The sequence below is a fragment of the Aulonocara stuartgranti genome, assembly GCF_965226115.1.
Source record: "Aulonocara stuartgranti genome assembly, chromosome: 22".
Taxonomy (NCBI): Eukaryota; Metazoa; Chordata; class Actinopteri; order Cichliformes; family Cichlidae; genus Aulonocara; species Aulonocara stuartgranti.
Genome location: NC_138957.1, coordinates 19,987,548 through 20,004,316, shown reverse-complemented (window position 1 = coordinate 20,004,316; position 16,769 = coordinate 19,987,548). Strand labels below are relative to the sequence as shown.

At 38.5% G+C, this 16,769-nt stretch overlaps 2 protein-coding genes across 2 annotated transcripts; one reads left to right on the top strand and one right to left on the bottom strand.

The window, feature by feature from the left end:
• Positions 1–1,147: 1,147 nt before the first annotated feature.
• mterf3 (mitochondrial transcription termination factor 3) lies at positions 1,148–5,292 on the bottom strand. The gene is made up of 8 exons (XM_082522297.1): positions 5,203–5,292; positions 3,988–4,361; positions 3,740–3,892; positions 3,447–3,636; positions 1,994–2,141; positions 1,821–1,892; positions 1,574–1,735; positions 1,148–1,467 (listed from the first exon to the last, which is right to left on the bottom strand). The coding sequence occupies exons 2-8, from the start codon at positions 4,352–4,354 to the stop codon at positions 1,273–1,275; spliced, it is 1,287 nt and encodes a 428-aa protein (XP_082378423.1). The 5' UTR covers positions 4,355–4,361; positions 5,203–5,292; the 3' UTR covers positions 1,148–1,272.
• Positions 5,293–5,500: 208 nt separating this feature from the next.
• On the top strand, positions 5,501–15,724 carry ptdss1b (phosphatidylserine synthase 1b). Its single transcript, XM_082521981.1, has 13 exons — positions 5,501–5,807; positions 5,899–5,990; positions 6,831–6,875; positions 6,958–7,082; positions 7,397–7,555; positions 9,723–9,874; positions 10,267–10,408; positions 11,331–11,443; positions 11,610–11,675; positions 12,555–12,654; positions 12,875–12,934; positions 14,014–14,092; positions 14,182–15,724. The coding sequence occupies exons 1-13, from the start codon at positions 5,629–5,631 to the stop codon at positions 14,277–14,279; spliced, it is 1,410 nt and encodes a 469-aa protein (XP_082378107.1). The 5' UTR covers positions 5,501–5,628; the 3' UTR covers positions 14,280–15,724.
• Positions 15,725–16,769: the final 1,045 nt, after the last annotated feature.

Here is a 16,769-nt window from a genome sequence, read left to right as displayed (position 1 = left end):
AACTACTGTATAAATAATGCCTGATGTTCCCTGTGAGGAACCTCCATCTGAAACTCCATTAATGTCTGAGCCAGCTGTATCTGTTTACAATAATACATAAAAGTCCGAGGACCTTAAAATTACGAAGAAGAAAGAAAATGGCTTCTTCCCAAAACTGTGTGCTGTTTCTGTGTCAGACCCAGAGAAACTGACTGACTTTGAGAATCCCATCTGTCTGTTCTCACTCTACAAAATGAAATTTAAAATAAATTTCAATATTTCTGCATGAGTCTGCATCTATGATTAAAGAATATTTTTCTTCAGATGTTTACAAGTCTCTTAGGATTTTAAAATAACTCCACAAGTCCAGTAAGTGTTGTTAACGTATTGTTATTTTTAAGAGAATACTGTTTACAACAATGGTATCGGAAACTGGTAATTTTTTTTTTTTAAAGTGTTCCCAAAAATTATTAACATTGCTCCACATCTTTGTTTTGTAAGGATCCAGACAGAAGTTTGCATATACCAGGACCTCAGTGTTTATGAGTATTCCTGAGGAATTAAAAATATTAATAAATGGAGCTGATCAGAACCAAAAATTAAAATTTTAAAATTAAAAGGAAGTTTGCATGATGTTTGCCAGGTGCTCAAATCCACAGAGGTCAATTAAGGAATAGAGTTGTACTTATCCAACATTTTAAAAAAAACAAAAAAACAACACACACACACAACCCAAATAACTATTATGATTTTATAAATGAATGGATGACAAAAATACCTATTTAGATTAAAAATGTCCTTATAATTTCAAAGTTTCATTCAGTAATGGTTGCTCATTCTAAAGCATGTGTGAAATAGTTTATTATTTCATCCAAAGTTAAAACTGCGGACATCAGCAATTTGAATCTTTCACAATCAAGCTTTTCAAATGAGAAAAGGAAAACCCATTTAGGTAATTGCAGATTTCCCATGTTGGTTTTCGGTACCCGACCAGAAAAATATTGGATGCAACTTAGATAATTTAAATAGCTGCATGATTGTATTATGCAATTGCTGCGGCTGAAAGAGCAAAAACTGCTTGCATGAATGGGTGTGAATGGGTGAATGAGGCAAGTTGTGTTGTGAGTGCTCAAATAGAGTAGAAAAGCACTATGTAAGAATCAGTCCATTTACTTTAAACATTACTATTTAATATATCATTATATTTACAAAACAGTTCATTTCAAGCTCTTTTGATGCTCCATGTTTATATTTTAATGTTGGCACATAACTGATGTGGCTGTTGGTGAAAAATCAAAGTGTCTTTTGGAATAAATAAAAATCTTCCAGTGTGGCCAAAGCCAACTCAGTGCAAAACGTCTCATCTGGCAAAGACACCAAGCGGTCCAGAGAGATGTAGCTGGGCAGGGTTGGATCATACTGAGCTTTTCCGAGATACTCGAGGAAAAGGTGGCGCTCTCTGAGGCGCAAATACTTGGAATTGAGGACCTGGAAAAAGATGTCAGATACTGGAGTTAGAATTCCTCAAAACAGCCAAAGAAAATCAGTTCATAGTACTTTAAAACTTGAAAATATGAGCGCAAGAGAGGCCTACCTGTGGGAACTTGGTGATAAGGTGGTGGGGTACTTTCATGGTGTTGTGGATGAAGTCAAATATCTCTGTCAGCTTCCTTTTATTGGCAGTCAGAAGTTTGGGCACAGCGAGAACTATGTGCTGGATCTCGTTTCTCTTAAAGCCAAGCTCTATTTCACACACCTGTAGAGTAAATCAACAAAATCTACTGAGAACAACACATCTGAAAACTGACAACTTCTAATAATGTCTCCTGTTTTTCCTGTACCTTTAAGTTTTCTTTAACGGGCTCCAAACTGCCACACAGTAACCTGGGAAGACGAGCTACAATATTACGTGTCTGGGGAGAAATGCAAAACAACCTATAAGCTGTAATAACACACTATAACAAAAGCATAATAGCACGGCTCATATATTATATCTCCAATCATAGCTGCATACATTGTTAGCACTGAGGCTAAGTTGCTGCTGATAAAAACCCAATCTGTTGTCCAGCCTGTTCACGCTGAAGTTGAGCAGATAAGGAGCTCTGGACACCATGGACGCAACCGTCTCTGAACTGAAGTTCTTTGACTTGAGGTAGTTCACCCTTCACAAATGAGAGAGAGAGAGAGAACACTCATAGTGTCATAACAGTAACACAACACATGAACACAAATAGCTCTTTTCCAGCAGTACCTACTCAACTCAACTCAATTTCAGAAGTTTTCTATTACAATCAAGTACCACCTAATGTGCGTGGGGTCATTACAGCGACACAGCTGAAAGGCCATTGACATCACACATCGTTTCACTTCACATCGCTTGGAACCCCGACCAAGAAGGTCCTAAAGTATATGAGTAAGTTCAATAATGAAGATCTATGGCCTCACATCTGTCCACTTCCAGGTGCTGCCGGATAAATCTAAACTTTATCACTTCCACTTTCCCCACACTGTTGAGCCATTTCTGTCATCACTGGTCTAGTCCAATCACCTTCTTCCGGCCTTCTCCAGGCCAATCAGCATTTACGCTGCTTGGTTTAAACCTCACTGCCCATCCGTTTTTCTTCTTCCCAGATGTCATAACACAACCCACCTCTTCCTCATCTCCAGCTGTCATCATTCAAGCTCCATTCAAGCCACCTTCCTCTCCATCACCAGCATTTAGGCTCCGGGGGGTCCTGCTATTCTCTTTCACGGGTTCCATCCTATTCTGACCCCTTGAATCTGCACTGCCAAAGCTCACTGTATCACCTCCATTATGTAAAAATGGCAAAACATTATCTTGGATTTCACTTTGAGTAAGCTCCAGGGAGGCAAATCTAACAAATAGGCAGATGGTGAGGGCCAATAATTTTAGTGTGGCCAAAAAACTCCATAGTTCCAGCTGTTTCCACTGAACGTCCTCCATCAGCCACCTTAAGACAACACAGCTAAACCTCACACTGACAGCCTGTTTCTGGTTTACAAATTCATGTGGACAATGTCTTGAACATTAAAAACAACAACGAGCATCCTCATCATCATGCTCCTGACCTTCGGGCTTTCATACTATGCAGACAAGGTCTCATTACAAGTGATGAGCCTCATTATGGGTCAGTATGACACAGAGGTTGTTGTCTGCTCTTTGTTCAAGTCTGAGGTTAAATTGTTAAAAAAAAACAAAACAGGTGCTCAAAATGGGACATTACATGAGCAAAAAAACCCAAAACAACAACAACAAAACATCTCCAGTGCCCTTAAAGTGGTCCAGATGTACAAGAGAAGATGACTTTTAGAGGGAGATCAGGCAAAATCAAAATCAGATAAGATTTTTTAAATTTCATGGGTTTACTTAATCACATCAGACACATTTATGTTACAATAAAGTTCCTCGACATGTAAAGCTTTTCATTAAGATGCCTTTGAGCTACCTGGCTTGTAGGTTTTCCAAACTCTCAGTGAGAATGAAGGGGTTGTGTGAGATAATATAGCCGAAGCGAGAGTCCTCCACGCCGATGTCTTTGAGAAACAGTAACCGCGGGGTCACATCTGTGTTGAAGTTGAGCCTCAGCAGCATGGAGCCTACATTAGGCCTTTTTTCCAGCTTCCACAAGTTCACCCCTGCAATGAGAAGGGGTGGGTGAATGATTAGAAATAATAACATTTGAGTTCAGATTTTGAAGATGAGGTTTTACTGTGATTCCAAAGTGGTTATTTTGATTACCTAGTTGTACCAACTTGCTAAGCGTCTCAGACTTATCGACATAATCTCTAAGAGTGGTGGAGGCTGGAGGGATGGCAGAGGGAACAGATATACTGATGGCCTCTTCATCACTGATCTCTTCTAAAGCTGAAGGCTGAGCCACAGGATCCAAATCTGCTTGATAAAGAAATTACAGATGAGAAGATTCCAACGTGATACAAAAAACCCTTTAAATTAATGAACAATCACAGCAGCAAACTACTACCTACCTAATGATATATGACTATTTTCAGTAGTTAGTGCAGCATCTCTGGTTGGTAACAGTGAGGTCTTGTGTGCTCCAACTTTAGTTCTTGACAGCTCTTGTGTATTCGTGCCTTCCTTTGCCTCGTTTGTCAGATATTTAGCTGCTGAGTCACTGTAGAAGCAAATCTGTTGTTTCCACCTCAGTCTTGTCAGCGTTGTTGCTGTTGTGCGATTCCCCCTGATCGATAATCCACTAATAACTTTTGTTGGTACTCTTGTCACCTTAATCCGCTGCTGAACCCGAGTGTAATACTGCCAGGTACTGCTCACCGTCTTAGAGTAAAGAGGACCTGTGCCTCTTAGACACAGCTGTGCACAAGTAGAGGCCATGGTTATTCTGTAAGAAATGAACATGACATATTTTAGAGGCATACCATGCAACATACAGTAGTGGGAAAAGGTCTTCAGTCAATTGTCATTCCTTTATATTTTACTTTCAAGTAGCCAGACTTTCTTGTAATTTTTAAAGTGGTCTTGAGCAACAGTTCTCCAGGCTTTCTGAAGGTCTTTCACTTTGTTTTCTTTGGACATTGGCTGCTTTTTCACCAATTTTAAGCCAAGTTGTTTTTATCTGGCCTTCAGAGAAATGTTTTTATTTCCCTCATTTTAACACGGACAAACGAATCCTTCCACCATAAAAAGGCAGACTCAAGGGAACCAGTGTTGTGTCTACACATTTTAGGTATGTCTCAGCATAGTTTGCAGTATGCCCTCACAAAAAAATCTGAGGAAACTGGACAAGTGGGGGACAAAAGAAGAAGTGACGGTCCTTAAGGACCTGTCGTGTCACTAAAAAATTGCCAATTGCAAAAGTGCTTGGGTGCAGTCCTCTAAAATCTCAACTGGCACTGTGCATCGGTTAAATGTTGATTGGTTGACAAGTGGGCCAGAACTGGGAAAGGATCAACAGTGGAGTTCACCACTGTCACGGTCAGCCTTGCTCATCGCGATGGTGTGTTTTTCAAAAAGACAAAGATGAAATGCTCGTGTCATTCATATTTACAAAAACCTTAAGTCACTAATATATACTTTCCCCGGATTAGCTAGCTATGCAGATAGCTCGGTTAATGATTTGCTAGCCTACGAGAGGCTAGCTGGACACGGTTACATCGTTGTATGCTAGCAGAATAATAATTCTTTAAATCCAGCGTCAGTTCATAGAGTGTTGTATTACTCACTGTTTATGAATCAAAGCATTTTCTTCACCGTCTTGCAATGTCAAGTATTTTCACGTGCGCGCTAACGGAAGTGCTTCACGTAAACGTCACTTTATGGGACGTGCCACAACGCCGTGTTTTTACGCATACCTGATGTCTTTTTTTATATTTAGCAGATAAAAAGTGTCATACATACAAAATTAAAAACATAACATAACATTACTACAGTTAAAAAAATGCACTGCTGTAGTTTATAACTTTTGCTCTGGGGAGTATTACAAAACTCTTTGGCATACCACGCCCCTACGATCAGGCTTGGTTCAGTCCGTCTTCAAGGTTCCTGATTGTTGGTCTGTTTTTACATCACCCCTCATAATTTCACAACTTTAGTGTTCACGGATAAATTTGCATCGGTAAAGTTCAGGAGGAGGCATTTGTCTCAGCGACATGGCAGCTACGATTGGACCCCGAATACCGAGGAAGGACGATGCGAACTATAACTTACATTTCCGAATGATAAACGAGCAACAAGTGGAGGATATCTCCATTGACTTCTTCTATAAGCCGCACACCATCACTCTGCTGACAGTCACTGTGCTCAGCCTGATGTACTTTGCCTTCACCAGGTAGATAACAAGCTGAAATTGTACGTTGCTGTTTACAATTGTTTTAAAAAGCTTCATGTTTTAGTTCACACCCGAATTTGTGCCGTGACAGGGATGATGAACACACAGATAACAACCTCCGTGTCGGTTTGTTGGTAGTCGTCTTCTTCTTCTTGGTCATCAGTGTCCTGGCCTTTCCTAATGGTGAGTTAATAACTACTCATAATAACATTCCTTTAGTGGATGGTCGAGTGTGATAAAGTCACCGTGTGGATCTGAAACAGTGGATTCATTAGTACTGCTTTGATGATTAATTACTAGTTTAATCGCTTTTACGGAGTTACTACTTTTCTGGCTACAAGTATTTTCAGTTTTTGACTTTTGGTTGATTGAATTAGGTGACTGGAAAATATGAAATCAAATCTGTCAGTTTTTGTCATTTTAAAAATATGGCTCGATCTGCCTGTATTCAAATCTGTCAAATATGTCATCTTAGCCAGACCAGAATAGACTTGATTAAAAAATAGATTTTACCCACGAAATAACTAAATATGATTAATGACTGTAAGAATGTCTTAATTTATTAGTATATGTATACTTTATGTTATAAACTACCATTAAAGTGTAGCTTTAAAATAAATGTAGTAAGCTCTTTATAGTTTGTTAACTAAAGCTAGAGACTCAGGATTACCTGTTAAAACTCAGTTAGCTGTTTAATCAGATCGTCATACCTGTATTGTTGTATGCATCAGAGATGTGGGGCCATAAAGACATTTCATTCATGGCCTCATGGGTATCTTTGTTTGTCTGAATGCAGTTGTTTTTAAGTTGCAAATTCAGAAATCGGCTTGTATATTTGATTGAGACCAAATGTATATAAGGTGGAGAAGTATAATTTTATATATATATATATATATATATATATATATATATATATATTTATTTTTTAAAGACATTACTGTGCAAAAAAGACATTGGATCTGTATTTTCCATGATCACTTTATTATAAATAGTACAATCACCTTATGATGCTTTCTATTTCAGGACCCTTCGTTAGGCCACACCCTGCAATATGGCGAATGGTGTTCGGTGGGTGTTTAACTTTTCTGCTAAGATACAGTTCTCATGTAGCCTTATCGTCACTAACTCACTTTTCTCCTGTGTTGGGTAGGTCTCAGTGTGCTCTACTTCCTGTTTCTTGTCTTCCTTATCTTCCTTAACTGGGACCAAGTGAAGACTCTAATGTACTGGCTGGACCCAAACCTCCGCTATGCAAAACGGGAGGCTGATGTCATGGTAAGTATAGCTTTGACATTTTTTGGAACCTGTTGAAGTGAAACTTAAAATCCTCTAAAGCCATTTTTTGATAGCTTTAGAATAATCATGCCGCATAGTTGTTTTATTTTTTCAATAAAGTTTTATGATCTATGTAGTGATGTTCTTACATGCTCCATAATATGATCTATTTGGAGAATCTGCTGACCAGTGAATACACACTTCTGTAGTCAGATTTCAGTAAAATAAAGTAATTGTGGTAGCAGTAAAGATGTAATCAAAAGGAGGGATCAGCGTGATTGTTAGCATTGTTACTGTTGTTTTCTCCCTAACAGGAGTATGCTGTAAACTGTACAGTGATAACGTGGGAGCGCATCCTGAGCCACTTTGACATCTTTGCGTTTGGCCACTTTGGAGGATGGGCCATGAAGGCTTTGCTAATCCGCAGCTACGGCCTGTGTTGGACCATCAGCATAACCTGGGAACTCACTGAGGTAACATTCATGTGATCTCTGCATGACAGCAGGCTTGATCTGCCTGTATTCAAATCTGTCATAAACATGCTGTATATTCACAAAGCGGGGAGCCTGCAAGGTCACAGAAGAGTAATTATCAGTCATTTGTAGTAATCCAGCTCATGCGAGAGAATGACAGTGCTTCAGATTATTCTGTGCAGGGAACAGGGATTGTTTGTCTGGGAGACATTTATGACAGTATAATAGCAGTAGGTGCTTTTTGCACATAACAAAAGCTGTGGTCTTGACTGTTGCCAAGGAGTGGAAGTCTCAGCAAATCCACCCCATGGTCTGAATGTACAATGCTCAGACAAACTGCAACAACACAAGAGCGAAATGTTAAATCTTACAACTGGAAAAAGTCTGAAGGGTTGTCAGGAGAAAGCCTCTGCGCTCTAAAAAGAACGAATATTTACGTGGCAACATTCTTACCTTGCAGAAAAAATGAGTTCATATTCAAAATTACTATCGCCAGAAGAGGCACGGCTTTCCAAAGTGTTTCCATGGGAATGACGATGGTTTAAAAATAAATTACTAAAAGCTCTCAGGCTCATATAATGCAGAAGAGCTAAATATCTTTTCCCTTGAGACACCCACTGTGGCTCAAGTGGAAAAAGACTAATTACAAAACTACAATAAAAGTTATTCTTTCTTGTGAAAAGAATAACCCCAGATGAGGAGTTCACTGCAACAGAAAAAAAAAAGATTCTCTAGCATCCATGGGATACTGTTAAGAAATTATACTGTAAGTGATGACATCCAGAAATGATAGAAGTCATGTTTAATGAAAGTTGAGAACATGTAAGATACGATAAGATGAGATAAGGGTCAATGGAGTTTGTTTAAAGTAGAGGGATTGTGGAGGCAGCACACCAGTTCGTCGTGGTGAAGAGATAGCCGAGTGTAAGAGTGAAGTGTTCGGTGTTCCCTGGGATAAGTTTGAGGAAATTAAGAGGGGGCTGTTGGGAGGCCTGGGCTGGGCTGCTCTGCCTAGGCTTAGCCTTCATGACGCGTCCCCAGATAAGCTGAAGAAAATGGAAGGTTAACGCTTAGACCTTTCCATTTTTCCCATTTTACATATTTTGTTTTCTTTATGTGCATTTTTTGTTGTAGTTCTGAACATTTTGTAGCTTATGGTGTTTTGGAAAACTGTAACCATAGTTTTATTGTCATAATTAGTAGCAGTAGTTATGTCAATTTCAAAGACTTGTGTTTAAATTTCCAAGTCAGACAGGCTGTGATTTGGTTGTACGCATGATCAGAGGGACTTCTACATTTCTGCCTATAGTATGAGCAATTTGAGGTATGAAAATACTCATCAACTACAGATTTTCCTGTGAAACATTTGTACACACGATTTGCATACAACAGTGCCTTCGTGCAGTTCTTAGGCACTGTAAAGGAAACCCTACGTCCTTTAGACAGATGACACCTAAGTGAACATGTCTGGCCAGAATCCACAGCTCCACATCTCGAGAGAACCAAACACAACATATCGCCACAAACACCTCATGCTGTCAAGCATTGGTGGTGGAGGGGTAATGATTTGCGCTCTTTTTGCTGCCACAGGTTCTGGACACCCGCAGTCATTGAGGCGGCCCTGAACTCTTCTGTATATTAAAGTATTCTAGAGTCAAATGTGAGACCATCTGTCTGAGAGATAAAGCTTGGCTTAAACTGGCTCATACAACAGGACAAGCAGAGGAACAAATCTAAAACAGAACGGCTGAAAAGGAAACTAATCGTTGTGTTGCAATGGCATGGCGAGCTGTGCGTAAACATATGCCCGCAAACCTCAATGAACCAAAGTAACACTACATAGAAGACTGTGTTAGAATTCCTCGACAATGTTGTGTGAGACTGATGAAAACGAGTAGTTCCAGTTATTGCTGCTGAAGGTGGTTCAACAACCTGGTGAATAATTTTTGCATACTACTTCTGCATTTTGACAATTTTTTAGTTCAATAAAGAATAACGCAGTATAAATTATTATGTGTTGTTATCCATCAGTTTATATTTAAATGATTTTGGAACCCGATAGGGACCAGATGGACTTTGTTCTCTTATATAAACCTTAGAACTGTAAAAAGCTGTAATTTCTATTTCGCTGACTGTATATTAACTCATGTCCCATGTTTGGTCACAGCTCTTCTTCATGCATCTTCTACCAAACTTTGCGGAGTGCTGGTGGGATCAGGTGATACTCGACATACTGTTGTGTAATGGAGGAGGCATCTGGCTGGGAATGACCGTCTGCCGTTTTCTGGAGATGAGGACGTATCGCTGGGCCAGCATCAAGTCAGTATTTTCTTCTCTTTTTTCCCATATGTAAAAGAATTGCCATGAACATTAGAAACAGCTGAAACAATCTAATAATATGATAAGAGATATAATATGTGTAAGACAAAGTTGTCTTTTTAAATTCCTAAAAGCCAAAAAAAAGCATCTCTGGAATTCCTCTAAAACCTTTATCAATAAACCTTAATCATTCAACTTCCTGGCGTTCTTGTTTCCCTTTTTGTTCTCAAATGATTTACATTCAGAGATATTTTTCACATAATTGACCACAGGGAGAACAATTGGTTTCTTTTTGTTCACCTTGAATAATGTTCAAATGTTTAATGTTTCAAACATGAGTAGATCTCTGTATTATGAGTGCAACCCTGACACAATACACTGTTTCTGTCCAGGGAAATCCACACTACCACAGGGAAGATAAAGCGAGCTGTGCTTCAGTTCACTCCAGCCAGCTGGACCTTCGTGCGCTGGTTTGATCCAAAATCATCATTCCAGAGGCTTGCAGGCATTTATGTCTTTATGATCCTGTGGCAGGTAGGGTGTACCGTGATTCAGAAACACAAACTCAGTTCTAAAAAGTTTGGGTGCTTCGTAAAAACTAAAAACAGAATGCAATGATTTGCAAATCTCATAAATCTATATTTTATTCACAGTAGAACATAAAAAAAGATATCAAATGTTTTATTTATGCCCAAAAATGCAAAAATATACAAAATGAACAAAAAAGACAGGACCCTTAGAAGAGGTCAAATGAATAAAACTAAACTAAAGCCAAAAATAGCAACTAAACATATATCCACACTAACTGCTCAACAAATTTAAATAAATAAATAAAAAAAACCTGACCACACAAAAAGCAAAGGTGAAACTAGTGGCTCAGATGTATTTTTTAAGGAAGGCCTCTCATATTACAGCGAGACAATGCTAAACACTGCAGACAAGAGCCTGGCTTTGGTCTACCTGCAGTCCAGACCTTTCACAAACTGAAGACATTTGGAGCATCAAGAAAGAAAAAAACTAAACAAAGAACACCCAAGACTGTTGAGCATCCTACATCAGATAGGAAAGCTATCCTCGGTTCACTGACGTTTACAGACTGTTGTTAAAAGAAGAGTGGATGGTACACAGTGGTACACATGGAGAAACATTTTTGAGATAAAAGAAATAAAAAAAACTTCACTTGTTCTTAAAATGGCCCATTTTCTTAGTTTGATATATTTTCCTTGTTTTGGGGGGAATTAAATATGGGTTTATTAAATAATTGCATTTTACACCCCTTCCCAAGTTTTTTGGAATCGGGGTTGTACTTGCAAAATAGCGAGCCATTGATCAATTCACTAATGTGTCCGTTGAATATCGTTCATTTGAAGAATCATATGTTCAGTAATACCCTCACTGTACATAAGCAACACTTCCTGTGAAATCCTCTTTGTCTTACACATCTTTATTTCCACAGCTGACAGAGCTGAACACATTCTTCCTCAAGCACATCTTCATCTTCCAGGCCTCTCACCCTCTCAGCTGGTGTCGTATCCTCCTCATCGGAGTCATCACTGCACCCACTGTACGGTATGATTAAACCTCAAATTTACATCACTTATCAATCTTTGAGCAGTGGTAATTACAATGTTATGCGGTCTTATTCAGGTTGTACCTACTAAATACACGTCTGTGAGGATGCTGTGTTAATGTTTGCTTACTGATTTTGGGGTTTTGGGGTTTGTTTGTTTTTTAGACAATATTATGCTTACCTGACAGACACTCAGTGTAAGCGAGTTGGCACACAGTGTTGGGTTTTTGGGTGAGTATCTTTTTTTTTTACTGTCAATTTAAGCATTTTCTTTATCTAAGAGTATCTTCAGATGATGTTTTAAAAAATGTAAAAATTAAAAATTGTAGCTAGAGCCATAGCTTGTCCATTTCCTTTGTCATTATGTAAAATTGGCTTGAATCTTTTTTTATTAGTTATTTGCATGCTTTGCAGAAGCTGTCACCACACTGGTTTTAACAGAGCAAATTCAAAGTAACATTGTAACAAGTGTCACATACTACTCATCTAATTCTGTTTATGGTTGAAATCTATTGTTGAACAGCACATAAAACAAAGCTTTCGCTCATTTTCAACCAGAGAGTAAATGGACAGTTCCTGCTACTGGCGCCAGCTTAACCATAATCAAATCAGGCCACGAAGCACGGGTGTCAAGCTGTCGCATTAGACTACAGTTTGAATCTTTATTTAAACCTTTTGGATTCATTTTTATAACAGTGTAGCTTCATGTCAATTGAAATTCATAACATCATGTAGTCCTCTCAGACACAAAGGTGCTGATGTCCTTAGTCTGCTCCGGTTACTATAGCAACGAGACCGGCACACTCTCCGTCAGCAACTTAACGCTGATGCTGCTCTCTTGTCTGAGGTTCACCCCTGCAGTGTAACCTTTAAAAATGAAAGAGTTTCCCACTGCACAGTGTGCTGAATGAATATCAGTTATGCTTCTTAATACTGTGGGAACAGTAACATGGACAACATCCATTTAGAGTCTCATGCATCAATAGAGGCATTTTAGCGCAGTGTAAAGGCATGGCCAAGAGAGGGGGCCATTGTTGAATACAGATGTCTGTTTTTGAATCATTCAGATCAAACACATCATTTCTGTTTTATTCTCTATTTCTCTTTAAGAGCCATCGCTTTCCTGGAGGCGCTTGCTTGTGTAAAATTTGGTCATGACTTGTTTTCCAAGACACAAATTCGCTACGTGCTCCTGTGGCTGCTGTGTCTGGTAAGAAAAGACAAGTGAGCATTTATAATTAAATGATATGTGTCACCTACAGTAATTGATTATTAAAACAGATTGAAAATAAGTGATTAATAAGGTAGATGTTGCAGGATGTTGCATCTGATGTGCTGAACAAATATTATCTGTGGTTTTTACAGGAGTAGCAGATTATATTTTCTTTTTTCTTTAAGCAGACTCATTTTTTGCATACTTTTCCTTCCAGGCACTCATCACGCTCCTGTGCTTATATGGGATGGTGTGGTATGAGCAAAAGAAAGTGAAGGTGAGATGGGGCCTTGGGCTGCTTGCTTACTTAAATGTTTCTAGAGGTTTTGGTTTGCTTGTGATAGTAGAAACCTCCGTCTGTGGAATAGAACAGAGGGATGTACTACAAAGAAAGCTTAAGAGGTAAAACCTAAAATCCCAGTCACACACAGCAGGTATCACAGTGGTGGTTATCAACCTTTCTGTTAAGCCGGGCTTTCTGCTTCAAGGTTATGTGCAAATTTACATAAAAAGGGCCGTTTAATGTTTCACATGACGCTTCTTCTGCACAAAGTGATCTCTTTCAGTGAAAGCTACTCCAGTCAGAGATTATTTTCCGATGATGATGATGATGATTAAACAGTATATATAAATGACAACAACATATAAATAAAACAAAGTTAAATAGCTTTAAAATTTGACTCTCGTCAATACATCAAGTTTATTTTAATACTGAGTGAATCTCAGTGCTGCTGTGTAAGCATCAGAACCCAATATAAAAACATTTATATTAATTTTTTCCTCCATCGCCAACTGAACACATGCAAATCCCAGTAAAAATGCACTGCTTCAACTTTTTAGCTGCACGTTCGGTGGTGTTAGTAAGCTACGGCTTAACAAGCTGCACATATTAGATGTATTTACCCAGCAGAGGATCTTTATCACATGGATATGATGTTTAAAAAAAGAAAAAAGAATCAGTGAAAAGCATTTCTTGATTATTTTAAATTAAAACTCTGCTCCTGACCAGGTTATGTGTGCAGCATGAGTTACCATGGTGATTTAGCCAAAACAGAGTCACTTTCTTGACACAGAAAACTTTGACTTTAACCTCGATATAGCTCACTGTGCCATTAATCTCCCTTCACGGTGCACCCCTCTGGCGTTAGCATTAATGTCAACAGTTAACTGTTTCTAAGTGCCCTGTGTGTAAGCATGGCACAGCACCACCATTAGAATATGACGGTGAGCATGGATGCAGAAAACTAGGACTCTGAAACCGTCTGTATATTTTGAACCAAGCCGGAGCAGTGTTTTGAGCGAGTGAGTTGTACAGACTGTTTGTGTTTGTGACTCTGGTTTTCTTTTTGTTGGCAGAGAAATTCTCTGCAAAGGCACGACTGCAATGACAGGAGTGTTATTGACTCATGTGGTTTCATCACAGATGGTGCTGCAGGTCAGTCTCATAACATGCAGATTGATGACAACGTTTCACTAAACTCCATCTCAAATGTTTATCATGTCTTGTGTCTCTTTGCTCCACAGCTCAGGAATATTCCTCAAGAACTGTGCAGCCTGCAAAACGGAGGAGAGCTGCAGGCAGGAACAGATTTGTAAATGGTCAAGGAGGAAAGAGACAATAAGCAACAACTGATACTGAATATTTGTGACCTCTGTGGAGGAGGATGAGGAAATGATGCGCTTACCAAGAGGAATACAGTATGCACTATGTGGATGGATTTAATTAATATTGTAAGTTGCATCATTGGTGCAATTAATCCCCAAAAAGTAGATTCCAGAAATCATATCGGTGTTACTTGATAAACCGTTTGAACTTCTAAAGGTGTGGGAGGCCAGAACACGACAGCAGGCTTAAAGTTTGATTGAATTTCTTTTCTATTAAATGTCAAAGACGTTTCTAAATAAACTTAAGTAATGAGGTAATATGTGCTGGAGTTTGAGAGAAAATGGTGCCTTATTTGGACTGTAACAGCAGTCTGTGTCATTCCACAACCAATATTGTTTTTAAACACTGGAATAATGTTGTCAAGTGAGGGGTGTACCAACCAGTCCACACCCACCATCCTGTACAACAGCGGTCCCCAACCCCCGGGTCTCAGACCGGTACCGGTCCGTGAGTTGTTTGGTACCGGGCCGCAAGAGTTGAGGCTCAGGTGTGAAATGTACGGTTTTCAGGGTATTTATCGGTTTTCAGCGTTATTTTGTTATCGTTTTTATCGTTAACTCGGTTTTCTTGGGTCTTTTCACACGTGTTATAAATAAATCTTTTTTTCAGTACTGGTACTAGTTTTATTTTGTTGTATTTATCCGCGACACCTTAAAGGCCGGTCCGTGAAAATATTGTCGGGCATAAACCGGTCCGTGGCGCAAAAAAGGTTGGCGACCGCTGCTGTACAACACTCATGTAGACTATTTGCACTAAACCTTTTTAACTGGTGTGTTTTTATTTACTGACCTTAATAGCTTTAAGAAACACTAAAGATCTCAATTACTGTTGGGTTTAAGAGTTGTAGATGGGTTGATTCTGTGATGATTTGATGATGATGATTATTAATGTTGTCAGTTTAATATTTTTACGGTTATATGATGCTGGTGCATTTACTGTCTATAAGTTTCTTCAATCAAAACAGCATCAGCAGGAAATAGACTTTGTCTATGTTTTAAACGAGTGTAAGAATTACTTAACCAGCTGTTCCTTTATTAAAGTTTTTTTAGATGTGTGATGCTGTGTATGAATGTGTGATGTACCCAACACAGAACTGTGACATTCAGTGGCTCAATATTTGTGTAAAAAGATCTTTTTTTAATGCATTTTTTTATGATCTGGATTGACTAAATGTGACATTAATAATACAACATGTGATTACTTTAAATAAGCTGTTAAATGTGTAGAATAAGCTTTCATTTAGTGTTAGTTTTAATTTCAGTGCTAACTTTCTTCACTGATTATTTTAATGTATTGAGTTTCAACTGCAGACAACACAGCAAACAGTGCATGACATGTTACTACCCATGAAGGATTTGAATGGCTGAACTGTTTTTGTACACATAATTAAAACAAAAATTAAATAAATGTAGTCTTTTTTTCATGTTTTTTTATTTCATTGTTCTCTGTGTCCCTCAAAACAACAACAACAACAACAAGAGGACAACAAACATTAATTTTACAGTTCTTTTGTTGACATTTTAAAGGAACAATTTCCCTGGGTACTTGAAATATCTATGGCTTTCTACAACACATTTTGTGAGTGCAAAGCTATATTCAACTGACATTTTATTACTTGCATGTTTCTAGTATTGGGTTGCCTTCAGAGCTTCTTTAACCTTTTGTTACATAGATTCGTCCTGCTCTTAGCGGACATGAGCAGCACCTTGTGTGCTCTTCTGCTTTAAAACTTGGTGAGTTGTATTCAGAGATGCTCTTCTACATGCATCTTGCCTTTTAAGTGGCTCGTTGAAATCTCGGCATTATCCTCTGACCTCTGACATCACGGACCAGAGAACGGCCACTTACAAGAAAATCTCCCAGTAGATCAGCAGCTTCTGAAATATTCATACTTTTTTGGCATCAATAACCATGTCATGTTCAAGGTCACTTAGATCACCTTTCTTCCCCGTTCTGATGCCCGTTTTTTCTTGACATTGTCTTCATATTTACATTCTTCAGTGTACTGAGTTTCTGCCATGTGTTTGGCTGATTAAACAAGTGTACCTAATATAACTATCAATGAGTGTAAAAAGCAAAGCATTGGTTGTATATCTGATTTACTCTTAATGTGTAGAAAGATGTAATTTATACACCACATTATACAAGTTACACAGGAATGCTTAATTCAGCCTCCACAGGAGTCTGAAGGGGAAATGGTTATGAGTCACCTTTTCATTTAGTTCTGCCAGCTACCACAGTGAAATCCAACATATCGTTGTTATAAAGAATCAAAATGGGTCAAATTGTTTGTGAGATGAAATATGGTGATGTAGCAGCTATCGTTTATCTGAATTACTATTTAATTGTTCTTTAATGTATTTTTTTATTACTTAAGTTAACTGTTGGTGTTTCATCAGGAAGGGTGTCTGTCATAAAATATTTGCCAAATAAAACCACAGGGAGA

Excerpts from the sequence above, each read along its gene's own strand:
- mterf3 (XM_082522297.1), bottom strand. The coding sequence starts at position 4,354 with ATGGCCTCTACTTGTGCACAGCTGTGTCTAAGAGGCACAGGTCCTCTT. Across the intron at positions 2,142-3,446 it reads TTGGAAAACCTACAAGCCAG|GGTGAACTACCTCAAGTCAA; the intron begins GTAGCTCAAAGG and ends TCATTTGTGAAG. Across the intron at positions 1,893-1,993 it reads TTAGCCTCAGTGCTAACAAT|ACACGTAATATTGTAGCTCG; the intron begins GTATGCAGCTAT and ends ATTTCTCCCCAG.
- ptdss1b (XM_082521981.1), top strand. The coding sequence starts at position 5,629 with ATGGCAGCTACGATTGGACCCCGAATACCGAGGAAGGACGATGCGAAC. Across the intron at positions 10,409-11,330 it reads TCTTTATGATCCTGTGGCAG|CTGACAGAGCTGAACACATT; the intron begins GTAGGGTGTACC and ends TTATTTCCACAG. Across the intron at positions 11,676-12,554 it reads ACACAGTGTTGGGTTTTTGG|AGCCATCGCTTTCCTGGAGG; the intron begins GTGAGTATCTTT and ends TTTCTCTTTAAG.